The sequence below is a fragment of the Zootoca vivipara genome, chromosome 5 (genome assembly GCF_965207765.1).
Source record: "Zootoca vivipara chromosome 5, rZooViv2.hap1.1, whole genome shotgun sequence".
NCBI lineage: Eukaryota > Metazoa > Chordata > Lepidosauria > Squamata > Lacertidae > Zootoca > Zootoca vivipara.
In genome coordinates this window covers 73,402,257-73,429,528 of record NC_142588.1, presented here as the reverse complement: position 1 = coordinate 73,429,528, position 27,272 = coordinate 73,402,257, and the positions used below count along the sequence as shown (strand labels likewise).

Genomic DNA, 27,272 nt, shown 5'->3' with positions numbered 1-27,272 from the left:
GGCTGGAGGGCATTGTATCCAGAGCAGGCTGGAGCTTGCCTTGCAAAACTGAGAGCAGCAGTAAGCAAGATAATACCACTTTCCTCACCATCATTTTTGTCTTTCACCACAAAGTCCTTGGGGGGGGGGAGAGGGTCTGAAGGATATGTAAAAAAGGTAAAGGTAAAGGACCCCTGACAGTTAAGTCCAGTCACAGACGACTCGGGGGTTGCGGCGTTCATCTTGCTTTACAGGCCGAGGGAACCGGCGTTTGTCTGCAGACAGTTTTTCCAGGTCATGTGGCCAGCATGACTAAGCCGCTTCTGGCGGACCAGAGCAACGCACGGAAATGCCATTTACCTTCCTGCCACAGCAGTACCAATTTATCTACTTGCACTTTTGGCATGCTTTCGAACTGCTAAGTTGGCAGGAGCTCAGACCGAGCAACGGGCGCTCACCCTGTCGTGGGGATTCGAACCGCCGACCTTCTGATCGGCAAGCCCAAGAGGCTCAGTGGTTTAGACCACAGTGCCACCAAAAGAAAGACCCCAGATGTCTCCTCATTTGATGCTGCTGTTTCGTTAAAAGTATTTTTTGAGAATGGGAGACTGGGTGACAGCGATGTTCACGTGGACTTGTGCATGCAGAAAAGTAGTAAATGTTTCCAAATGCTATTTTCCAGGGAAGGCCATTCCACAAGAACCCTCCTCTTCTTCCAGCTCTCATCCCAGCTTGTTCCCTCTTGCTTTTCTCACAACTCTGCTGCATATATCTGTCAAGTGCCGGAAAGTCTGATAGAGAGTTGAGGCCTTTGACTCACAGCATATGGCCTTAAGGTCAATTACCTGCTCCAGAGATGTTGCCTTTAATTGCCTGCCAACCATCACCATAGTAATACCATAGAACAGGCATGTCCAACAGGTAGATCGCTCAACAATTTAGTCTCCCCTTTAAAAAGCTCAACATTTTTGGCCTGAACCCCTCAAAACAGGGCTTTCCTTCCTAAAAAAAACTCAACAACTTTGACCTGAATCCCAAAAAAGGGGGTAGATCACTGCCAGTTTATAATGCTGTGAGTAGATCGCAGTCTCTTGGGAGTTGGCCATCCCTGCCATAGAAGAAAGGAAAGCTTGTGTTGATGATTCCGAGGGAGAAATAGTGTGGGGGGGGCACCTTTTTTTTCAGAAGGCAACAAGAACAACAAAAGCAGTTGAGCAATGGTTTTCTGTAAACAGATGTCCCAATGTTTAGTAATGGCTCTGTAGAGGTGGAAGCTGTTTGACGGGGTTATTGTGCAGGACAATGTAAGCTGTCACCCTGTGAAGAGCAGTAAATGAGTGAAAACATGTGGGTTGCTGAAGTTGATGAGTCATCAACTTCCCACTTGCTCTAAAGCCGGCTTCCTTTGATGTAGCCCAGCCGCAAAATCCACTCTCCCTTCCGTCCCAGGAACACGGCAGAGCCCTGATAAAGGAACCCCCCCCCTTGTGATAGCTGTGTACAATATGTACGTTTATAATAGCCCCTTAAACAAAAATAGGAGATTTTTGCAAATCTCTATGTTTCCTTTCTTCTTCTTCTTCTTCTTCTTCTTCTTCTTCTTCTTCTTCTTCTTCTTCTTCTTCTTCTTCTTCTTCTTCTTCTTCTTCTTCTTCTTCTTCTTCTTCTTCTTTATAAAAAAAGCAATTAATGCTTAAGTGTTGAGTAAGTATTCCAATCTGGTTTCATGAGCCTGTATAATATTAAATCCAGGAAACAGAAACTGGTGCAGAGAGATGGATCATTACAGCTGGCAAGTAGTAGAAAAGGACCGGCAATATTTTTCATGCTGCTTGCCTGCTGGTTGTGGGTAGAAAAAACACCACCCCTGGTTCTTTTTCTCCCTCTCTTGGCTAGGATGCAGTGGAAGTGAGGGATTAGAAGCTAGTCACTCTTTTAAAATATCGTGTGTGTGTCATTAGTGCAAAATGCTGCAGGACATGCGATCTTTTCGAGTGGGACGTTCCAAAAGGAAACGTAACCGGGGGGGGGGGGGGGAATGTAGCGTTTGTTCCCAGACTGCCTCGATTCTGATTCTCAGGCTCGCTCTGCAAAGTGGTCCAACCAGGAGATCTCTTGTTCTTAACTTGCACTAACCAGAGTTGAAGGGCGGAGAAAAAATTCTCATCCGACAAGAGGCAGTGTCAGCCATCATTGCTGCCCCTTCCCTCCTTACAGCTGTCGCTGTAGTTGTTTGGTTGAACAGGGGGGAAGAGGTGACAGAGATTTAGCCTTTCACTTATCCAACCCTCAGCTGTTCAGCCAAGCATTGGGGGGACTGGGCAGCTTCTTATCATTGCCTCTCCCCATAGCGTGAGGGAGAGAAAGAGGGGTGCTGCTGTTGCTCCACGGCCCCCTCCCAGCTATGTTGAACATTCAACTGAGTGTGCATTAGGGACTAATGTGACACACTGACTTTCCCAAAATATATACACAAGTATGACAGACCCAACAGGAGTGCTCCTGTTCAGAGCTCAAGCCAGGCAGCCTGTGTCTCACTATTATCCATTTTCATTTTCCAACCTAAAGTCAACTTTCCATGGCTAGTGAGCATGCTCAATCCTCTGTTTTGGCATGTCCCCACCACCTCCCCTTTATCACCCATTATATGGAAACATAGGGAGTCGCCTTATCCCAAGTCGGACCATTAAAGTACATTGGTCTACTACGCCTACTGTCAGGGTTTCAGCGGCCGGATTTGGGTTCTGATCCTGTTGGCACAACAGTAACTACCCTGAGATCTCCAGGTGTAGGGCGGAATATAAATTCAATCAATAATAATCAATACTAATAATAATATCTGCTTTAAGATCTGCTCAGGTTCTTCTCCAGATGCTTTCTTTATCAGTGGCAAGTTGTACAAGAGGCAGGGCCTTTTCAGTAATGACCCCCTGTTCAGGGAATGTTCTTCCCAAAGATGATGATGATATTTGTTTGCTTGTTTGTTTGTTTGTACATACATGCATACATACATACATACATACATACATACCGGTACATACATACGCCGCCCATCTGCCTGGGTTTCCCCAGCCACTCTGGGTGGCTCCCAACAGAAAATTAAAAACATGACAAAACATCAAACATTAAAAACTTCCCTAAACAGGGTTGCCTTCAGAGGTCTTCGAAAAGTCAGATAGTTATTTCCTTGACATCTGATGGGAGGGCGTTCCACAGGGCGGGTGCCACTACCAAGAAGCAGCTTACGTATGGTGCAAGTTTTTTGGAGTCAGGCCAAATTTTACTTTTTATTCTTCTAATTTAACCCAGGAATTTTAATCTTCTACAAATCCTGGTCTGCTGAGGTGTTGTTGTTGTTGTTTAGTCGTTCAGTCGTGTCCGACTCTTAGTGACCCCATGGACCAGAGCACGCCAGGCACTCCTGTCTTCCACTGCCTCCCGCAGTTTGGTCAGACTCATGTTGGTGGCTTTGAGAACACTATTATTATTATTATTATTATTTACATATTTACATTACAGTGCAATTTAGTTTGCAAAATTATGTTGTGTGCTACCCTGAAATCCAAATAGGATGAAGAGTAGTACAGAAATGTTTTGATAAATAAATGAAAGAGTTCAATAATAGCGGGAGCGCCGAATATTCTTTTGTGGCCAATCCAATGACAATAGGATGTTTTTCAATATCTGCATTCTAGTTTAAGGATGTCAGAAGCTGCAAATAAGGTACTCTTGTGTCCTGCCATTGTTGTTTTGAGACCCATCTACTGGCCTTCACTTACCTGGCCTAGAAACCCCTTTTCTGAGAACCACATGCTCCTGTTTGCAACCAGGAACTGTGCCAGAAGCCTGACACGCCTGCAGAGCAGGTTTGCCTAACCTGCTGCTGACACAATGCTTGCGGATAGCTGTCACTGACCAAACTTCAGGATTTACCTGTCTTAAGCTTTCCGTAAGCTTATGTGAAGATTTTATTCTCTCTTAAAGTTTGCCGTGAATTACACTGGGTTCATACTCCCCCCTCCCTGTTTCCCCCCCTCTAAAGGATTTAATCCCTACAAACGTTTGCTTTCTTTTTGAATCAATAATGTGACAGTTTTGTATTGCTTCAGTGACCTCTCTTTTTCAGAGACACTGGTGCGTCCTTGTTCCAGCAGACTTTGAATAATAATAATAATAATAATAATAATAATAATAATAATAATAATTTATTATTTATACCCCGCCCATCTGGCCGGGTTCCCCTAGCCACTATGGGCGGCTTCCAACAAAACACAAATTCTAAAATACAGAAATCCATCAAACATTAAAATACAGAAATCCATCCAACATTAAAAGCTTCCGTAAACAGGGCTGCCTTGAGATGCCTTCTAAAGGTCTGGTAATTGTTTTTCTCTTTGACCTCTAGTGGGAGGGCATTCCACAGGGTGGGTGCCACCACCGAGAAGGCCCTCTGCCTGGTTCCCTGTAACTTGGCTTCTCGTAGTGAGGGAACCGCCAGAAGGCCCTCGGAGCTGGACCTCAGTGTCCGGGCAGAACGATGGGGGTGGAGACGCTCCTTCAGGTATACCGGACCGAGGCCGTTTAGGGCTTTAAAGGTCAACACCAACACTTTGAATTGTGCTCGGAAACGTACTGGGAGCCAATGTAGGTCTTTCTGGACCGGTGTTATGTGGTCTCGGCGGCCGCTCCCAGTCACCAGTCTAGCTGCCACATTCTGGATTAGTTGTAGTTTCCGGGTCACCTTCAAAGGTAGCCCCACATAGAGCGCATTGCAGTAGTCCAAGCGAGAGATAACTAGAGCATGCACCACTCTGGAGAGACAGTCAGTGGGCAGGTAGGGACTCAGCCTGCGTACCAGATGGAGCTGATAAACAGCTGCCTTGGACACAGAGTTGACCTGTGCCTCCATGGACAGCTGTGAGTCTAAAATGACTCCCAGGCTGCGCACCTGGTCTTTCAGGGGCACAGTTACCCCATTCAGGACCAGGGAGTCCTCCACACCCGCCCGCCTCCTGTCCCCCACAAACAGTACTTCTGTCTTGTCAGGATTAAATCTCAATCTGTTAGCCGCCATCCATCCTCCAACCCCCTCCAAGCACTCACACAGGACCTTCACCGCCTTCACTGGTTCTGATTTAAAAGAGAGGTAGAGCTGGGTATCATCAGCATACTGATGGACACCCAGCCCAAACCCCCTGATGATCTCTCCCAGCGGCTGCATATAGATGTTAAAAAGCATGGGGGAGAGGACAGAGCCCTGAGGCACCCCACAAGTGAGAGCCCAGGGGTCTGAACACTCATCCCCCACCACCACTTTCTGAACACGGCCCAGGAGGAAGGAGCGGAACCACTGCATGACAGTGCCCCCAGCTCCCAAGCCCTCTAGACGGTCCAGAAGGATGTTATGGTCGATTGTGTCAAAAGCCGCTGAGAGATCCAGCAGAACAAGGAAACAGCTCTCACCTTTGTCCCTAGCCCGCCGGAGATCATCGACCAGTGCGACCAAGGCAGTTTCAGTCCCATGATGAGGCCTGAATCCTGACTGGAAGGGATCCAAATGGTCCACTTCTTCCAGGCGTGCCTGGAGTTGTTCAGCAACCACTCGCTCAATCACCTTGCCCAAGAATGGAAGATTTGAGACTGGGCGATAGTTGGCCATATTGGCCAGATCTAAAGATGGTTTTTTAAGAAGCGGTTTAATAACCGCCTCTTTCAGCGGGTCTGGGAAGGCTCCCTCATGGAGAGAAGCATTTACCAACCCGCGAAGCCCATCGCCCAGCCCTTCCCAGCTAGCTTTTATAAGCCAGGATGGGCAAGGATCAAGGAGACAGGTGGTTGGTTTCACTTGTCCAAGCAGCCTGTCCACATCCTCGGAGGTAACAGATTGAAATTGATCCCACAAAACCTGACTAGACAGGACTCTAGCACTCCCCCGCCCCAGCCCTGTTCCCACGGTGGAGTCTACCTCTTCCCGAATCTGAGCGACTTTATCTGCAAAAAACTTTGCAAAATCATTGCAGGAGATCATGTGGCCTGTACTGGGCCTGGATGGAGCAGGTGGTTCCGCTAAATTGCGAACCACCTGGAAGAGTCTCCTGCTGCTGTTTTCTGCAGATGCGATGGAGACGGTGAAGAAGGTCCTCTTCGCCGTCGCCATTGCCACTTGGTAGGCTCGAAGTTGAGCTCTAGCCCGTGTCCGGTCTGATTCAAAATGAGTTTTCCGCCACCGGCGCTCTAGCCGTCTCAACGACTGTTTCATCGCCCTCAGCGCCGGGGAAAACCACAGGGCTGTCCGGGCTCCATGCAATCTGAGAGGGCGCTTCGGAGCCAGACAGTCAATAGCGCTGGTTAACTCCGCATTCCAGCGGGCCACCAGGGAATCAGCTGAAAGGCCATCGACATGGGATAAAACATCCCCTACCACTCTCTGGAAGCCAATTGGATCCATTAAGTAGCGGGGGCGGACCATCCGAATCGGTCCCACCTCCCTGCAGAGGGGAAGGGTTGCGGAGAAGTCCAGTTGCACCAGAAAGTGATCTGACCATGGCACTTCTTTTGTTTCGCTTTTACTTAATGTCAGATCACCAACATCCATAGAGGTGAACACCAGGTCCAAGGCATGTCCGCGGCTATGAGTTGGGCCAGACTTATTCAGGGACAGCCCCATGGTGGCCATGCTTTCCACGAAGTCCCGAGCGGCTCCTTGTAAGGTCGTGTCGGCATGGATGTTAAAATCCCCTAAGACAACCAAGCTAGGTGTCTCCAGGAGCACATCCGACACAACCTGAAGCAGCTCGGGCAGGGAATCCTTGGTGCAGCGGGGAGGTCGGTACACCAAAAGGAATCCTGTACCGCCCAACTTCCTATTGCCCAACTTCCAGAACATGCACTCAGAAAACTCAGTCTTACCAATAGGACGCCTGGGAACCTTTCTCAGCCCCGGGGCCACATTCGCCTCTGAGCAGCCTAACAGGGGCCACATTCCTGTGTTTGTAGGGATAGGCAAAAGTAGCCAGAGCTACAAAAGTGAATTTTAGCTTGGTACAGTAGACATTGCACTTGCACATCCAGGCAAGCAAGAAGCATTTCCAGCATATAAGGACATATTCCAGCTAGGCAGAAATACTCAGGGTGTGTGCATGATAATGGTAAAATTTTGGGTCAAAATCTGTACATTTACAAACTGAAGTTGGTTTTACCCAATGTTTATAACCGTGTATAGAATGCTTACTTTCGCCAAAGAAAGCTAGGAGCAATTATTCTAAATGTCTGAATACACAGATAGTGAATGACTCCCTTGAATCCAAGTATAAAAAGGAATCACTCTTCTTTTTTCATACTTGCCTCAGCTTTCTTGGCCTATAAAAAGCCTTAGATATTTTTTTTCCAGGGATAGCTGAAATTTGGGGGATAATTATAAACCAGTCTTTAAAAATAAATACGCAGCTTTCCGCACCTTATGAAGTTAAGCCATGTTTGCTAAGTGCAGCTTTCCCTTGAATTCCTTGAACTAGAGCACATGTATCTCAGAGTGAGGCCGCCCCTCCAAATAGATTCCACCTCCATGCTCTTGAATGAAGTTGAAATGCTTTTCCTTCGCCAGGATGGCACCAGAAGGGCAATCTAGGGCACTCCCTGGCTTCTAGCTTCAGGCAGTTTGAACATCTAATGTTTGCATAGAACATTCCTCTCTCTCGTGCAACTGCAGAGTTTCAGATTTATGCAACCTGCACCTTTTGATCAGTTTTTTCAGGCAGTGTTGAATACCTTCGGTTGCATCGTTTGGCATATTTTAGTCCCTGTTCCATCTCGTTGAGCTCTGCATCGTATCGGGAAATCTCTGCAGCAATGGCCAGTTACTTATTTCTGTCTGTTGTGCAAATCTGTTGGAAGTGAGCGCTCTGTGGATGCAAGCGTGGCCATTGATTGATTGACTGCAAGGCCAGGTAATGACTCTCATGTTGAGAAGAGGCATTGCGGAGCAAACACCACACTACAAATAGTTTTCTTCACCTCCCAGGACTCTTAAGTGAAGGCAGTTTATGTGCTTGGCTATGAGTCACTCTGTTGACTAACCGAGTGAGGAGAGATTGAGCGATGCCCGTGCATGTGAAACTTCAAGAATCATTGCTTACACGCTTTCGAACTTTTCACGAGGCCACTGGAAGCTCAACAATTACGTGTCCGAGGTGGGGCGTTTGAAAAGCTAAAGTTCTGAGAAGCCCAATATACCTGACAGAGAGTGTTGGACAAAAACCTGGGAGATGAGGGTTCAAATCCCCAGTCAGCACCAAAGATCACTGGGTGGCCTTGGTCACATCCAAACCACACATTTAAAGCCTTCTCCCACCACTTTAACAGGCATGGCCTCTCCCAAAGAATTACAGGAACTGTACCACTCAACAGCCGTAAGAATATACAGTTCCTATGAGTCTTTTGGGGGAAGCAGTGATGGTCAAAGTTGGAACATCTCTCATTCCAACAACCTGAAATCTATCTCTGTGTTTCATGGGTCTGCTCTTGCTTTTTCCTTTCTGTTGTGACCTCAGCTTCAGTACTTTGTGCTGTTTTGCTTCCTTATTCACCCCCCCCACGCCCAATAGCTAAGGAGGGACAGGAAGCAGCTGGTAGAGCTCAGCCTTTCAAATCCCTTTGTAGAAAAAGGGGCATTTCCAGTGGGTTTGGTCCAGATTACATGAAGGCTTAGAGTACTGGCTGGCAAAGCAAAGAGGAGCAAAACAAAACACCAGGCTCTGCGGTTCGTTTCATTCTCAATTGGTGAGCAAGAAAGCAAATGCTGCAGCAAGGGAGTGCTGTGTGACAAATGTGTTTCCCAAAAGAGTAGATATCACTTGGCGCTGTGACATTTACAGCATGCCAGCAACCAGGGGTGGGGGCAGGAAGAGGCAATGGCTGGAAACAATGGCTGCTTTTAAAGTGGCAGCCTTGTTAAAATAAGCCTTCACGTTTGCTCCCTCTAGCATTTATTGGAGGTATGTCTAGTATTTTGGACCTTGCCCAAATATTGATTGATTTTACTTATATGCTGCTTTCCCACAACGAGCTGAACTACAGCAAACATTCAAAACCTCAGAACCCTGGAAATACATATATACAAAACACAGAGCATGTTAGTAAATTCAAAATAACAAAAAAATCAGCAAGTTAGCAAACACAGAATAAATCCAGTATTACAGCAACAAAAATCTAGGCTTAAATTACATAAACACAAGGCAAAAATGAAAGTTAAGCAACAATAAAGTTTCTGGTACTGGCCAAAGAATGTTTCATAAATGCAGTTCGGAGGGGAGGGGTAGATGCCATACAGCTGATATACAGGCTAGATGATATAGGCTCTCACATTTCTCCTCCATTCGCAGCAAAATTCAAATGGCAGGGTGGGCAATGATGGCAAGTCTTTTCCCCAGCCCCCTGGAAGTACCAACAGCATGTGCAGGTCTTATTGCAAATATGCAGGTGAAACAGTAAAACAGTGGTCACCGTTTTTTAAGGCCCATCAGCACATTTGGGTTTTAGACACCATACCCTCTGGTCACTTCTCCCTTCAGATCAGTCCCACACCGGAGAAAGTATGTGCATACTCACATAATTTTCCCTAGGGATTGGGGTGAAAGTAAAATCTACTAAAATTAATCTAAACCTTGGGGAACAGGTAGAGCTGAATGAGGAAGTGGGGAAAGTATCACTCTTCCAGCTTCCTCCTTAATGTCTATGTGCTTTTCTTTGGGGGGGGGGCTTGTTCAGATCCTTTGCGGGCACCATGGGAAGACCTCAAGGGCACCATTGTGCACATGGGCACCATGTTGGCAGCCCTTGTGGTAAAAGGTTCAGCTATATTTCGGACCTCCATGCTTTGAATGGAGGTGCTAAGTTGGATTTCAAACAGCTTCCCAAACTAAGCTTGGTGATTTACAATTTGCAGCCAAGTTGTATGTTTTCAGTAACGTTCCTAATTTCTCCTAAAATCCCAATGCGGCTTTCATCATTTTTATGCAGTAGAAAGGAAAGTACACTTATATCTGCCTAATTACTGTACTGGCTAAAACTAGTATGGTAAAAGAATACGCTGAAACACTGCAATATGGAAACTGTTGTATATGCATCAGCCCTCAATGAATGGAATTTAAGCGTAAACCTGTCTTTACATTTTGAAACTACCAATATATCCATTCATTTCAGAATTTGGTTTTTGGAAAGCTCCCAGGTTCAATCCTTGGCATTCCCAGTTTGCGGGGTGAGCACTTAAATATGAACAGCATCTCTTCTCAAGAATCAAGAGAGCTTCTGTCAGTCAGTCATTGCTGAGCTAGATGATAAAGTCTGTGTGTGCATGTGCATTCCGATTTAACAGTTGGATTTCTGATTTTAAGAAATAGTTTGTGTAAAAATATGGGCACGACTCATTTAAGGCACTAAGACTAAATGGGCGACCAAGGAGAGCATCATCGCAATTATTCTCATAAACATGCCTTTGGGAACCTATCCTTTGCCAAATTTATAAACTTTATCCAGCAGTCAAATAGATATTAGCCTACTCTCATTTCTGCTAGAAGCATTCTCATTTAAGGTTATTATAATACAGTCGTACCTCAGAAGTAGAATGGAATCCATTCCGGAAGTCCGTTCAATTTCCAAAAGGTTCGGAAACCAAGGCACAGCTTCTGATTGGCTACAGGAAGCTCCTGCAGCCAATTGGAAGCCACATCAGACGTTCGTGTTCCAAAGAACGTTTGCAAACCGGAACACTTGCTTCCGGGTTTGCGGCATTTGGGAGTAAAAAGGTTCGACTCGCAAGGCATTCGGGATCCAAGGTATGACTGTACTGAAAGAATCGCTCACAGGTTATTTTCACGGGGGAATAATTTCAGCCCAATATATTATTCCAGTCCTTATTCTGAAATGAATCAAAATCAGAGGGAAGGGGGGGGGCGGCTTGGGAACCTAAAGAATACAGGAAAGGCAAACATTGCATGGTGTCATGAAAGGGAGAATGAATTAGTATTGAAGGAAACCTTGAAGTGAGGAAGTGAGTCAGTCGCTGGAAGGAAGGGCATGTGAGACGTATAAAGTGAAAGTGACCTTGAGCTGCAAAGTTTTAAAATGTAGGGTAAAGGTGAAAAAAGCTTCGAATTACTTGTAAAAGTTGTGTCAGAGTGTATTTCTTTTCATATTCAAATGACTTCTATTATTATTATTATTTCATTCATAAGGCACATTAGGGGGCACACAAACCAAACCAACATAATATTAGGGGAAATGAAGATTACACGAGAGAAGGATAGTGGGGGAAGAACGTTCAGAGTATAAAGGCATATTGTTTAAACCAGGGTTTCCCAAACTTGGGTCTCCAGCTGTTTTTGGACTACAACTCCCATCACCCCAAGCTAGCAAGACCAGTGGTCAGGGATGATGGGAATGTTTGGATACTGATAAATATTACTGTTGCAAGACCTAGCAAAAGCTAGGTGGAATGGCTGACGTGCACAGATGGACAATCGGAGCTCTGGGTCATATTTGTGACTGAAATCTCCTCAGTTCCTCTCACCCTAAAATGCCTGTGTTTCTGTTTTGCAGCCATATAGAGAAGATTACGACATGGCAAGATCCTCGAAAGACCATGACCCAGCCATTGAATCACATGAGCCATCATCCTTCAGCCGCTTCCACCCCTGTATCGCAGAGATCCATGGCAATGTCACAGCCCAACCTTGGTGAGTAAGAGGATGTTCAGAAAGGGCAAGGGACTCAGCAAACAGCAGCATAATGAAAAGCTTCCCCTTTGATGGACACTCAGTATGACAGGTGGGGGGGAATGATGCCTAACTTCTTGTGATTCATAAACTGATGTATTTTCCTTTCTGGGTTAAGGCCTACATTGGGAGGCTGTGAGGGTGATATCAGAGCACACACACACACACACACCCCTGATGCTGTTCCTGGAAGTCTTTCTTGGTATCAGGTCATAGTAAATTTGCACACCCTCCAATAGTTTTCTGATGAAAATAGGAATGACCTATCCAGCTCCTGCCCACCTAGCAGTTCGAAAGCACATCAAAGTGCAGGTAGATAAATAGGGACCGCTCCGGCGGGAAGGTAAACGGCGTTTCCGTGTGCTGCTCTGGTTCGCCAGAAGTAGCTTTGCCATGCTGGCCACATGACCCGGAAGCTGTCTGTGAATAAACGCCGGCTCCCTCGGCCTATAGAGCGAGATGAGCGCCGCAACCCCAGAGTTGGACACGACTGGACCTGATGGTCAGGGGCCCCTTTACCTTTACCTATCCAATAATAATAATAATAATAATAATAATAATAATAATAATAATAATAATAATATATTTTTACTATTTATACCTCACCCATCTGATTGGGTTGCCATTCTGGGCAGGTTCCAACATATAAAAAACGATAATAAAACATAAACATTAAAAAAACCTTTCCTATACAGGGCTGCTCAGATAGCTCAGGGGGGTCAGATAACTCCATACCCTCCAACATTTCTCTGATAAAATAGGGATGTCCTAAGGAAAACCGGGACATTCTGAGATCAAATCAGAAACCACCCTGGCTTCTGTAAATCAGAGACGTCCCTGGAATATAGGGACACTTGGAGGGTCTGAGTTTGTGCTATGTTTTACTTTGATAGAGAAACCACATTAACTCGTGAATGGATGGTATGCGTAATAATATGCAGATAACTTGGGAGTTTTTCTAGTTCACTTTGTGGACCTGTGTTTGGATTTGCAACGCCGAACCGAATCAGTGTTATTTGTGCTACAATAAACCTCCTTTCTGTTTGTTTTCTCCTGACAACTATCTCGGCAACTTTTATCTGGAGCACAAAGGGGGAGTGTGGGATTGCTCTCTGAGTCACTGGACAGTGGCAAATGTATCATGAGAATTAAATATAAAGAATAAACCTGAGTAAACTCCCGAAGGCTAGGGGACAATTAAGTGAGTCATACCAAATGGTAATAGTGAGCTTGCTTCCTGCAATACCCTAAGGATCAGAGTGAGTAATACGGTGTTAAAAACTGAAATTAACACTCCTATTGCTTAACACCACTCATGACATAGCTGCCCAAACAGAGGTTTTAATTGGCCTAATAAAACATAGTAAAAAACGGTAAGCCCCCAGTGGAAGAGAAAGCCCATAATTGACAGACCCTCACCTCTTGGCCTCCCTGACCAGATTGGTATATGTACTTACAGTACTTAAGATATTTGCATACTTCTTTGCAAAGTGGTTCTCCTTAGAATCACCTCCCCTTTGAATTAGGCTGATGGCATTGTGGTGTCTGCCAGAAATGAATTTTTCATAGGCCAGTTGACTGTAATAATTCTCCTGCTCATATTTAACCCTAAGCCAGACCATGGTTTAGTATGAATTAGCAAACATACACACTGCTGGAAAGAAGATTGCAGCTGCTTTTCTTTTCTTTGGTGGCTTTCTTGCTGTGCTATGCTGAGTGAAGCCATGGTTTGGCTCAGTATACTGTATCATCTGAATTCAGGATCATGGTTTACCTCTCTCCAGACAAACCACAAGCTGTAACCTAGGTGTGCCCAGGTATTTGGGCCCAATGTTGGCTGCTATTGTGTTTATTCTTTAAGTTTTAACATACTTTTAATGTTTTTTGTACACTGCCTTGCGATGTTCATAGCTGCCAAGTTTTCCCTTTTCTCGCGAGGAAGCCTATTCAGCATAAGGGAATTTCCCTTTAAAAAAGGGAGAACTTGGCAGCTATGGTGATGTTTACATGAAAAGCAGTACAGAAATTGTTTTAATAAATAACTAATACTGACTGAAGCGTTAAGACCATTCTAAGAAATTATGACAGAAAATCGCAGGGTATTTTTTTAGCAAGCGGAATGCAATAGGCTTCAGATTATATGAGCCAAAACTAACCAAACTATGCAGATGAGGAAGTATTCAAGTTTTTAGACAAATGCAAAGTTATTATTTTGAATTACAGTAGTGAGTATTAATACAGCACCTGAGCAAATGAGATTGGGGTAGACTAGGCTGTAATTCACATAGGACTCTGGTTGGTTGCATGCAGGCATACTCAGGTTAGACAATGCAATTACAAACTGCGATTCCAAGTGCACAGAAAGCCTGATATAGAATGCTTCCTGAATGGTTTGCCTGTTGTATTGCAGCCTGGGCCAATGTACTCATTGAGAATGTGAGAAGAACTTACTGGATTAGCCAATGACCCATCTAGTTCAGCATCTCTTTATTACTCATAGCAGTTACAGCCCTATTCACATTTACCCAGAGTAAGTCCAGTTGAATTCAGTTGCAGCTTCTTTGAGTAGATATGCATATAATTGTACTGCACACTTTTCTTTTGGGAATCCTAATTCAAAGTAAAATCAGGATCTGAACTGGATTTTTAAAACCTGGTTAAGAGGGAACCTGATTAGCATTAACCATGGTTAATAGCTACATGAATGTGACTACTAAGCTAGAGATAAAGCTGACAAGGGAAGAGGAGATTCATGCTAGCAGTGGGGGAACACAGCATACTTTCCCAGACATTGAAAACTGCCTTATACTGAATCACACCATTAGTCCATTTGTCTACTCTCAGTAGTGGTGGCTCTACAGATAGGGGACACTCCCAGCTTTAGCTGGAGGTGCCGGGATTGAGCCTGGGACCTTGTGTATCCAGAGCCTGTGCTCTACCGCTGAATTATGTTTTGTCTCCTAATTTCCAAATTCTGGTTTTCAGAGCACCGGTGTTTGCAGTTCAGTGGCAGTAAGAACCATTTTCCCCTGGTCATATCCCAGTGCTGTAAAATCTGTTTTGCTGAGTTCATGTCAGGTATTTAAGCAAGCAGATTTTTGGGAATGCTGCTTGAGCCCTGAAGCCAGATCTTTTGTGCCAACATCCCACCAGACAACACAAGCAGAATGGAAACTGGATAAGAAGTCAAAACCACCCTTCTGGCAATAGCTGGTTCAAAACCTTTTAGTGAAAGCAGGCTACACCTCTGTCTGTTGCCCTCGTGTTATTCAGCACAAGAGGAATTAAAAAATTCTTTTGAAGTTGTGCCATGAACAAGGTGGGGGCCTAATTTTTTTTCCAGGTCTGTGTCCTGGCCTGCACTTCCAATTACAAACACGTGTGTCTGTGTGTGTTTATCTTGCACTGCTTCCGATGATGAGATGGAAAGTTTGGCTCTTCCTGTATGGCGTGTTGCTTTTGCTTTATATCTCCCCTGGATCTATGTTTGCAGGGAAACACACAAAAGTACCTGTGGAGGGTCTATCGACAATAATGCAACTAAACGGTAGTAGCACCGTAGATAAGCCTTGAGGTAAAAAATGATTGAAATTAACAGTTGTTCTGCCTGGTTTTGCTTCTCCCATTGCTTTCTAGTCTCTGACTCATGCCGTAGATTTATGAGCTAAAGATCTCATATTCCCAGCTCAGTATTTCTGAGATCTCTGCCGGTGTGTCTTTATCTCTTGTATTTCTTCATGATGTATTTACGTCTAGTGCTTATGGCAGGACCATCTTCTTAACTGTGTGCATTCAGTTTAGAATTCATATTCATACTGGCACTGCCTTACATTGGGTCTAGATTGATTCCTTCTCCTAATACTGTATGGTTATATGCAAATAACAGTTTCCCAGACTACAAGAATATGTGTGTCATATATATATATATATATATATATATATATATATATATATATATGACCCTGTGTGGTGAAAGTATTCCTTCTTAAAGAGAAAAACGGGATAAGAACACCAGAAGAGGTTGCCAGATCAGGTCAGTGGCCCATCTAGTCCAGCATCCTGTTCTCACGGTCGCCAGGCAAAGGACGGAAAGCAGGACCTGGGCATCGCAGCGCTCTACCCCACTTGAGATTCCCAGCAACTGGCATTCAGAGGCATACAGTGGTGCCTCGCTTAACGAATGCCCTGCTTAACGAAATTTCCGCTTAATGAAAGGATTTTTCGAGCGGAGCTTGCCTCGCTAGACGAATGCGTTTTACGAAAAATCCGTCTAGCGAATCGCGGTTTCCCATAGGAATGCATTGAAATTCAATTAATGCGTTCCTATGGGCAAAAAAAAATTCAAAATTTTTTCACTGCATTCCTATGGGATTCGCTAGACGAATTTTTTCGCTATGAGAAAAGACCCGTGGAACGAATTAATTTCGTCTAGCGAGGCACCACTGTACTGCCTTTGACTGTGGAGGGAGAACACAGGCTGGTAGCCATTGATACTTACCCTCCTTTAATTTGTCTCAGTCTCTTTTGAAGCCATCCAAGATGGCGGCACTCATTACTTCCTGTGGGAGCAAATTCCATGGTTTCATGATGGAATGGTCTGTTCCTTTGAAAATGAGAATAAACTTGAGAAGTCCGCAATAACTCCTTGTGCAGACACAACAGCACAGGCCTGGTGATCCCAGCAACTCTTCTCAGTAGGTCTTGCCCCAATGAAAAAGTTGCAAGTGCAGAAGGTCCCCACCTTCCCACCACTCTCTCCTCGGCTCCTCCTCTCCAGGGTCTTTCCCAAACACGTAGTCGCAAACTGTGTTTGCACACAGCCCATCTCTGTCCTGCCCTATCATTTCTCTGCATGTTCTAGGAGATCTGGTGGGAGGGGAGCTGGTTGCAGCAGGAGAGGGAGACCCCTTGGCTCCTTCAGCAGCCTGCCTTATCTGTGTCTCTTGCCTCCCCCCTCTTCTCTCCAACTTCCACTTCTGCCTCTGATTCTGGACTGTCTCTGCCACAGCCTCTTCCTGCTCACCAAACCCTCTTGTGCCTTCAGCTTCTGACACCTTTTCCTCCTAGTCTGCTAACTCCTCTCCCTCTGACCATTCATTGTCATCCCACCAACAATCCCCTGGCTCTGAGCCTTCTTCCCCTGGGGGTTCCCTTGAGTGCCTCCCACTGCTCCTCTGCCTCCAGCCAATCCATGACAGAGCCTTCCATAGGCCACGTGCCAATGGTGGATGGCGCCAGAGGTAGAAGTGGGTGGAGCCAATAGTGTAAATTTGTACAATAAGCTAGTTTCTATCCACTTGCACCTCTGTATCCTCCGGGATGCGGGTGGCGCTGTGGTCTAAACCCCTGAGCCTCTTGGGCTTGCTGATCAGAAGCTTGGCAGTTCGAATCCGCATGATGGTGACAAGCTCCCGTTTGTTCTATCCCAGCTTCTGCCAACCTAGCAGTTCGAAAGCACGCCAGTGCAAGTAGATAAATAGGTACCGCTGCAGCGGCAAGGTAAACAGTGTTTCAGTGTGCACTGGCACTCATCATGGTCCTCCATGCTCCAGTAGCGGTGTAGTCATGCTGGCCACATGACCCGGAAAGCTTTCTGTGGACAGACGCTGGCTCCCTTGGCCTGAAAAGCGATGAGCACCGCACCCCACAGTCGCCTATGACTGGACTTAACCATCTAGGTTTCCTTTACCGCTACTCTGTATCCTCCAGGCAGACCTTCCAAATGCAGAGCAGATTCTCTGCCGCTGAGCTATGGCCCTTCCCTGTGTACCTCCTGGTTTCTTTTCCTAGAGGCCTTGCTGACACCAAAGTATTCCCGCTAATGCTACTTTGCCTTTCCTTCCACTTGGCAATTTCGCAAGAAAATAAGAAGAAAGTGCTCCCTCCCCCTTTCTATCCTTTCCACTCAAAAAGGAATTCCGATCTGACCTTCCTACTTGGCAGTCTGCACTGTTGTCTTGCCAGACAGGCTGTAGGCCCCTGCAATTGCTGTTGTGATGTGATTGATGGGTGGCAAGTGGAAAAGCTGGTCTGGTGTTTGAGCTGGATGCAAGAAATGTCAAAGGAAAAAAGGCCCAATGAGTTGCCGTTGAGTCGAGAACCATGCCACACCGGTTCTCTGGGACAGCTTTCCTTATCCAAAGTATTTTATCCTTTGGCTTCCGCCGGCAGTGTTGAACTAATGTATCGTCCACTCTTTCTCCGTCAGCCTTCTTGGCACAGCAGAGTAGGATTTTTGGCCTGGTTCTCATGTGCAAATGACGGCAGAGTGGCTCTTTGAAGTGCAGCCACTTGGAGAGAGAGCTCTGGTTGGTGAGCTCCCCTTTAAAAAGAAAAGAAAAGTCTTATAGTATCTTCAGGACTAGCGGCATAAGTTTCCATGGACTAGAGCAGGCATCCCCAAACTGCGGCCCTCCAGATGTTTTAGCCTACAACTCCCATGATCCCTAGCTAACAGGACCAGTGGTCAGGGAAGATGGGAATTGTAGTCCAAAACATCTGGAGGGCCGATGAAGTTTGGGGGTGCCTGGACTAGAGCTCACTGTATCAGTTGCATGAAGTGTCCCCCTCTGTTGGCAGATTGTATACACACACACAGTAAGGGTGGTAACCCATGAAGTTGTCCTATTCGTGCAAGGACACCTTCTAGCACTATGGTGGTACCCTCCAAAATCTGCTCCAGGGAGTTGGGGGAACTCCCAAAACAGATCTGGGGGCATGTGGAGGAAGGAGAGAGAAAGGAGGTTCCACTGAGCAAGCTGAAGTCCTTGCATGAAGGACACAACTCTGCGGATACAGCCCAAACTGTTTGTGAATGGAGAAAGATAGATATATACCCTAGGGTTGGCATACGTTCCGAGTTTCCCAGACATAGCCAGTATTTGGCTCTTGTAAACAGCGTCTGGGTGGAAATCGCTGAAATGGCCGGGAAAATCTGGTCGTATGGCAGCCCATGTAGAAAGTGTAGGCTTTGGTGAATTTCATTTAAGAAGAAGAAGAAGAAGAAGAAGAAGAAGAAGAAGAAGAAGAAGAAGAAGAAGAAGAAGAAGAAGAAGAAGAAGAAGCTCAAAACCTCATTATTATTATTATTATTATTTAAGATTTTGTGTCAGTTTTTTTTTCCAAATATGGCAGCCCTATATATACATAATCATGCACCCACAGGTATGTGGGGTAAGTGGAATCAGAAGTCCATGGAATGCAAAGGGCACTCTCTGTGACAGCTCCCTGCAGCAGTGTTTTCAAGCAACTGCTAGCACAAACTGCATTAAAAATGGCTTGCATTGGCTTAATGAGAATCGGCGCACGTGGAGCTGCTTCGCACATAAATGCAATCATCACATAGATCTGCCTTCATGCAACTGCATTTCAAGTGGCCACCCACACTGCTATTCATGTATGAGGTTTCCCTCCCCCCCCCCCCAGCTAGGCTTATGATTTGATGTGCTCGATTCTTGGCTGATAAATAAGAACTGAATTTGCAAAAAAGAAAAGAAAAAAAAGCATTCTTCTGAACGCAGACAAATGGAAGTCTCTCCATTACCAGGTTTGCAACAGCACAGCAGGAAGTGGAGGAAGAACACTACTTCTGCCATCTCCTCTCTGGAAGGGAGCATGCTCACATTAGGGTGTGTGTGTGTGTGTGTGTGTCTGCGTGCCATGTGCAAGATATATGTGCTATATATTTGTGTGCGTGTGTGCATGTTTGATGTGATATACAGGGTGAGTCTTTTAAAAGCAGCCCCATGGAACATGTGTACTCGGTACCCACGGGGCCTCTTTTAAAGGACTCACCCTTTATATACACACATAGGCACACTTTACAATTTCCTATCCTGTATTTTTCACAGCGGGTGGAAAAAAAAAAGGAGAGGCAGGGAAAACACAAGCCTCTGCTGCTCCCCCTCCAAACTGCCTTGAAAGTGCCCACCTCGAGTGGAGGAGATAGGGCAGGCTTTCTCAGGCTTGGCTCCATCAATACTTTCCACCCATTCTGACTTATTTTTTCCTCTTTCTTCAAGTCACCAGGAAATCCTACAGATAAAAAGCATAGTGCAAACCTCTGTTAACAACAATGAGGGGGTGACCCACACTTTCCATATCCTGCTGTGATAATATGGGATGTGACCTTCAGAGGTGCCGATTGTTCAGATTTGGGTACATTAGTCATGTGGAACTTCCAGAAATAAGGAGAATGAACTTCCCTTTGCCGAAGCTGGTGTTCGCTACAACATACCTGAGATTTTGAGAGAGCATGCCCCAGCCTCAGCTCTGTCGTTGCTTCACCTGCGCTGTGAAAGCTCTTCCGGTTTCAAGCTATGTTTGATCACTGCAGATCCTGAAATGAACTGGCAGGTGCCAGATGGGGAATTGTGATGAATAATACAGTTTTCAGGCGATGGGTGTATAATTTCTGAGGCACCTGAATCAACCTCTGCCCCATTTTGTAGAAAAGCTTTTCCTTTTCAAAAATGTTTTATTTTTCATTTTCACATTTTACAATATAATCACACATCTGAGTTAGCAGATCTAATTGAAATATCCAATCATTGACCCCCCCCACTTTCTGTGGTTACTTTTGTTACATCTTTTTCCCACTGATCCAGTTCATATCTTCTCTACTAGTCATCCTTTATGTTCTATTTAAGTTATTCTCACTGCACGTTTTTATATCAGTCCTGCTAGTGATTTAAGTTGTTTACAGTAATTTTTCAGATAATCAATAAATTTTCCCCATTCTATATTAAAACATCTCTCTTCTTGGTTTCTTAATCTTCTGCATATGACATTTCTGCATATACCATTTGAAGTCATTTGAAGCTATGTATGCTGCATGTACCTTGATGTGGGGAATCATGTTTTCTCTTGGAAGGGTTCTGTGCATTCTGTGACTCTGCAGCTGGACCTCAAGCTATTTGGCATCCTGAGCACCTTGGTTTTAGGAATAAAGGTAAAGGGACCCCTGACCATTAGGTCCAGTCATGACCGACTCTGGGGTTGCGGAGCTCATCTCGCTTCCGGGTCATGTGGCCAGCATGACAAAGCCGCTTCTGGCGAACCAGAGCAGTGCACGGAAACGCCGTTTATCTTTCCGCTTGGAGCGGTACTGTCAGAGGTTCTTGTGACTACTCTAGAGGAGTAACGACGCTCTGCATGCTTGTCTTTCAGCAGTTTTTATTTAGTGCAGGCTATTTACAGTGAGCTGGGTATGTACAACATGTCTGCTCAGTCCGATGCAGAATCCGGCACTGCCCCCCCCCCACGTGACCTTCTCCAACATAGTAGTCTCTGGACAGTGAATCTCCTCCCTCCCTTTCTTCTGCGTAATTCCGGAACCGGAGGAAGGGGTCTATGCTCCAGGCTTTCGCTTTCTCCCTTCTCCCCCTCCTTTTCCTCACTCCTGTGTGACCGGGGCTCTCTCATACTGCTGGAGCCCTGGCCCTCTCTCTCCATTCCCTCACTAACTTCCTCCGAGCCCTCGCTTCCCTCGCTACTTGGGGAGGAGCTACTTCTGATGCAAGGGGGCGGTTCTCTGTACTTTCCCCCCCTTACAGGTACCTATTTATCTACTTGCACTTTGATGTGCTTTCGAACTGCTAGGTTGGCAGGAGCAGGGACCGAGCAATGGGAGTTCACCCCATCACAGGGATTTGAACCGCCAACCTTCTGATCAGCAAGTCCTAGGCTCTGTGGTTTAACCCACAGCACCACCTGCGTCCTTGGTTTTAGAAATACATGCATATTAAAAGCAGGCTGTTAATCCACAAGGCTGAAAAGAGAGGCGTGACAGCATGTGGCCAATGCCTGGTGAAAATTTAGAAGCCAGGGTGGGAAATGGACTGAGGTTTTTTTAGTGGGGCTCCAACACCCTCTATGCTATGGCTTCCCCCCCCCACACACACCTTCACCATGGCTAGTGGAAGCAAAATAAGTTGTGCAGTATGAGCAGAATTATCTAGATTTCCAAAAGATGCACATGCTCCAAAACTTAGCTTTGTTTGGCACAGAATCTAGGTCGCCTTGTCTCACAATGCAGACTCTTATATAGGGTTTGCGAAGTCCAATCCAGAGAAAACTTTTAAGAGTGCAAAAATACCATTCATAAAACTGTACGCCAGTGTCTTAATCTCTACCCCCCTCACACATCCCACAGCTCCACCTGTGCAATGAAGACCACAATCCTAAAAAAGCTATGCTTGTTATAAGCCTGATTGAAGACCCTGGAAGTTACATCTGAGTAAACATGTGTAGGATTTTGCTGTCAGACCACAGTTTGCTATATGCAGGAAGCAGGTGTACTGCAGAAGGGCAACTCCAAGGTGCACACTTGTACACTGATTGGACCCACCTAGTCCTTGATGTGGCCTGCTGACCACCCAAGAAAGGTAATATGGCCACAGTCTATAAAAACCACCTGGTTAAAACTGTTTTGCCATTAATCCCAATGAGTGGCATTGCACCTGCATCGTTTTAACAAGAAACCAATGAGGATAGGAAATGGATGCTGAGTGTTTGCTGCCCTACACCTCTCTAGGTATCTGCTCCTAATGGATGGGAGTTTTCTACATGGTTATTCTCCACCCAGAACTCCCAAAGAGAAGGTTCTCTGTGCACGTAGGACAGTGTAGTGTGTTTTTATTTAATACTTTACAGATTTTTGGACCATGGCATGCTCCAAACTGAAAAGCAGTATTTTTGCTGACCTTGTTAGAAGGCTAATGCTGTTTCTGGGAAGTAAACGAAACAGGCAGTTCTTTGTTGGAAAGAGGAGAGAGAGAGAGAGAGGCTCTCCCCCCTTCACAATGTCGTGACTAAGTCAAAAGTGTAATGTGGCTGAGTTTTGCTTCTGCAGACATGTGTTTTTCATCAGACAGCTCTGCATGACACTTGGCGCTGGCCAGTTCGTAATGAACTATTCTGGGGGTGGGGTGGAGTACCTTTTCTATGGGGGCTAACCCACAACTGTAGTTAGAATCTGCCGAGGCCAAAAGAATAAAAACTGCGCCAGCCATTTTAACAAATGCGTCATTGACGTTTTACACCTGTGATGGGTGTCTCCTCCGCCTGTAGCCTCTGCTTCGTGTATATCCAGCAAATAAATCGCCCATTCTGCTGCCAAAGGACCATTCTTGCTAATGGTTGTTAACCCTGCTCTGGGGTAAATTTGTACATTAAACTTAACGAAGAATATAGCAAGGGCCTGTGCGAGGCCTAGTTGGAAAGTAAGCGTGGTTGAGTTTCCCAGTGGACTGAAGAGAAATAATCTTGCTTCGGTTTACAGTGCAAAACGAAAACACATATGGTCACAAATCACACGTTAATCCTGGGACTTAGAGAGGTCAAGGTTGTCACGTGTGAAGGTGGTTGTAGCCTTGTGATCTCATTTGTGTGCCCTTACTGAATGCCAGTTGCTGGGAACCGCAGATGGGGAGAATGCTGTCGTGCTGAGGTTCAGCTTACTTTTCCCTCCTCCATTGTCCAAGTAGGGTTTGAATCCTAAAGCTGGACTTTTTGCAATAAGGAAGGTGATGAGAAAGCACACTGGAAAGGGTCCGTACATTGTACAATTCGTTCCCTGCGGATCAATGGGAACGAATGCCTGATAAATAGCCAATGTTGTCTAACTTCCCCACAAGCTTTGTGTAAGCAAGTCAGAACGAATGCTAAATTAATAGCTTATCTGGAAGTGGCCCAAGTGAGGTCGCTTTCCAGCTGGTGCCAAATGAGATCACTTCCCTGTTTCTTTTACTTGCTCATGAGTCAGGGGGCCAGGAAGGTCAGAGGCAGTTAAAATGCTTCTGAAAACCAGTTGCTGGAAGTCACAGGAAGGAAGGTGCTCTTGTGCTTGGGTCCTGCTTGCTGGTTTCCAACTGGCACCTGGTTGGCCACTGTGAGAACAGGATGCTGGACAAGATGGGCCACTGTGACTGGCCTGATCCTGCAGGATCTCCTTACGTTCTTAAAATACACTTTAAACTCATGGGGCTTTTGTGCCCCTGTAAGTCTCAAATTGGGTTCAAAAGCCACCTGTGCGGCTTCATAGCCAGCAAGAAACAAGGGCAAAAAAGTGGGCAGATTTGCTGAATGCACCAGACTTCTTCCCGCAGTATGAATGGTGGGTCCTGCCCTGAGGATGATTTCCACCTCATAGCCAGCAGAAAGGCAAGGGGAGGACATTGTTAGCCAGCCGGCGTGATGCCCTCCATCATCTATCAACCATTTGCCATGCCAGCTGTGGCTCATGGGAGTTGTGGTTCAACATCTGGAGAGCACCATGTTGGATATCCCTGCAGTACACATATGGTATCACACAGAGTGTATCTGGGCCGTTTCATAATAAGGCAGAAATGTGGCCCCAAAAGACCGTCCCTTGTTGTAAGACTGTTCTCATTGCATGAAGGCCTCAACTGCTCTCTGCTCCTTCCAGGTGGAATGATTATCAGAGGGAACACTCTAGGACTGCTGTTCATTATTAGCAGCATTGCTTCAGCCAATTGCTCCTGTGGCAATGTCTGAGCGGCTACAAAAATAGGATACCCAGTGGTAAGGTAACTCACAAATGGTTGCTTTCGAGGGGTAATGTTTGCATCTCATCTGTCCTCCGAAGGTGATCAGGGTGGCTCATATCAGATGGTCTGATTGAATTGAATTGAATAAGAAATTGAATTGCAGTGGGTGATTTCAGACCACTCTCACGTCCCACAGTTCTGTTACTGAAACCAGCCAAATATCCCACACTTTATGCTAAATTTTAAAACCACGCCGAATCATTCATAGTAGGCACGTAGAGAGGGATCTGCAGCTGTTATAACTGATGTCTTTGATGGCTCTGGAAATTGACCAGCCTAAACTTACCTTTTAACATGAGTGGGTGGGGAATAGTAGGATACCTAAGGAATTGCTGACATTCCCGAAAAGGAATCGGTATGACATACCAGCAGTTTGTCAAACACACCATTTTGCTATTCATGCAGTTTGCATGCTGTAATCGCAGATGGGCAGATTTTCACTGACTGCAACCCAAAGTAAACCTTCTAGAGGCTATTTGGAGGGGAAGGCACTCTTTGTTCAGATGGTATAGACAAGTTTCTCGGGGGAAAGTTGGCAAGAGTCTGCCACAGAGCTTGTGTGGATTTTCCTTTTTTTTGCTTTACTTCCTTTTCTTCTTTTGTTATTTGTGAAAGCCCTATGGATTCCGAGCCACTTCCTCCCTCTGAGTTTATTATTGTTTTACCCGCTTTGATATGTCAACTGTAAGAGAAGAGAGATTAAACAGAAGCATTGAAAAGATGTCTAGCTTTCTCCAACACACCTAGTTTACCTGTTGCCTGCTGGGATGGATGTCGATGTTTCCATTCTCTGCTTGTTCTCCTCAAACCTCCTCTGTTCTTTCTGCCTGTTCTGCTTACCACTACCACCCACCAAGCAAGCCCATCAGCCAGGTGTCTACAAACTCAGTTGTCTGGATTGCTCAGTTGGCTAGAGCTTGGTGCTGATAACACCAAGGTTGCAGGTTGATTCCCCCTATGGGACAGCTGCATATTCCTGCATTGCAGGCGATTGGCCTAGATCAGGCATCCCCAAACTTCGGCCCTCCAGATGTTTTGGCCTACAATTCCCATCATCCCTGACCACTGGTCCTGTTAGCTAGGGATCATGGGAGTTGTAGGCCAAAATATCTGGAGGGCCGCAGTTTGGGGATGCCTGGCCTTGATGGTCCTCAAGATCCCTTCCAACTCTGAAATTCTACGATTGCATTTTGCTGAAGACACACACCCCTACCTGCAAGACTGTTGTTCTTATGTCACGGTTGGATCTAAGAGGCAGCTGAGCATGAAAGGGGAGCATGGAGGACCTTAGAAAGAGGGGCATTCCTGAGCTCTGAGAGCAAATATGCTCAGTTTTTTTATTAAACTATTAAATTAGGAGTTCTTGGACATTGTGGTTTTTTGACTTGGACATTGTTCGTCAGATTAAATTAACCACTTTGGGTGACTTTCAGTCAAAAGACCAAGTCACTTAAGTTTGTGGTGACTGTAACACCCTGCTGAAAACTTGTCAATGACTTTTAATACGGCTTTCACAAAGCGTTGACTTTCAACGTGGTTTGAAGTCGCAGTTCAGTTATGAATCCAAAGGGATAGCTCGGGGCAAATCCACTGGCACTGATCCACCAACTATTACCATGAAACTCGCTCTCACAGGAGGCAGTGATGGTCTCACCAACTTGGAGGGCTTTAAAGGACAAATTCATGGAGGAAAAAGCTATCAGTGGCTACTTGCTCTGCCTCCACTGTCAGATGCAGTGATGCTTCCGAACACCGGTTTTTCGAAACCACAGGAGGGGAACAGCGCTCTTGAGGTCGGGTCCTGCTTGCCAACCCACTGGCATCTGGGTGAGGACAGGATACTGGGCTACATGGGCTATTGGCCTGATCCAGGAGACCACTCTTCTGTTCCTACATTCAGAACAATGCACGGGGAAGTGTCACTCATACAGTAGTAAGGACCTGTCAGTGTGGTTCCAAAGCTGCAGATTTTAAAACAGCTGCATTGCTTTCCAGCGCGTTTCTGGGCCAAATTCAAAGTGTTAACCCTGGTGTTTAAAAGCCTAGATTAGAAGGGGGTTGTATGCTGAAGACATACCTCTTTTGCCTTGGCCTGTAATTTATTTTGGACTGTTTTTAAAGCTGTAATTAATATTCTGTTGAAGGACAGGTGCTAATAATAATAATATACAAATAATTTTCTGAACTGTGTTTTCTCCTTAGTAATGAATCACCAGCACCAGCCGCAAATGACACCCAGTACAACTATATCCCAGCAGAACCACCCTACCCCGAACCCTCAAGCCGCCTTATTGAACATGCCAAATGCCTTGACTTCCCAGCAGCAGCAGCAACAGAAGCTGAGGCTTCAGAGGATCCAGATGGAACGAGAGAGGATTCGCATGCGCCAGGAGGAACTCATGCGTCAGGTATTGCTATGTTTTTAGGCACACCCTGTTAGTGCTGTTGGATCTTCGGAAGATTAAAGAGGTCTGAATTCTGCAGAGTTGGGTGAACGCTTGCGTTCAAATAACCATGGAGTGTCCTGGTTTGGGTGTTCACTCCCTCACACAGTGAGGGAGCACGCAGACTTGTTCCTAGCTTCTCCAAATGGCGTATGAACAGACTCAGAGGAAGGGAGGGGGGTAGGATGTATATGGGGCATTAATATTCCCATGTGCTTTGCTCCTATTGGTGGCTAGTGCCCACATGACCATCACATGGAGAGCCTCCCTAGGACAAAGGCTACAAATACTCCCAAGGGCTAGTTCTTAAGTCTGTTTCAGCAGTTTGCGGCCAGCTGTGAAACTGATGTCATTTTGCATTTACAGATATTGTACGTGTTGCACAATTTTGGACTTCACTTATGATATAAGATTTGGCTTTTATAATGCCTCACATCTGGTGCTTCCTTTACATGGCTTTAAGGAATTGTTATTATTATTATTATTATTATTATTATTATTATTAACAA

General features: G+C 45.6%; 1 protein-coding gene across 1 annotated transcript in view; it reads left to right on the top strand.

Annotated features, from left to right (window-relative positions):
• The window catches only part of WWTR1 (WW domain containing transcription regulator 1), a 90,760-nt gene that overhangs the window by 45,112 nt on the left and 18,376 nt on the right, over positions 1–27,272 (top strand). The window contains exons 2-3 of the mRNA XM_035134023.3: positions 11,575–11,711; positions 26,522–26,727. Of these exons, the coding sequence (XP_034989914.1) occupies positions 11,575–11,711; positions 26,522–26,727 (343 nt within the window). The remainder of the gene's footprint in view (positions 1–11,574; positions 11,712–26,521; positions 26,728–27,272) is intronic.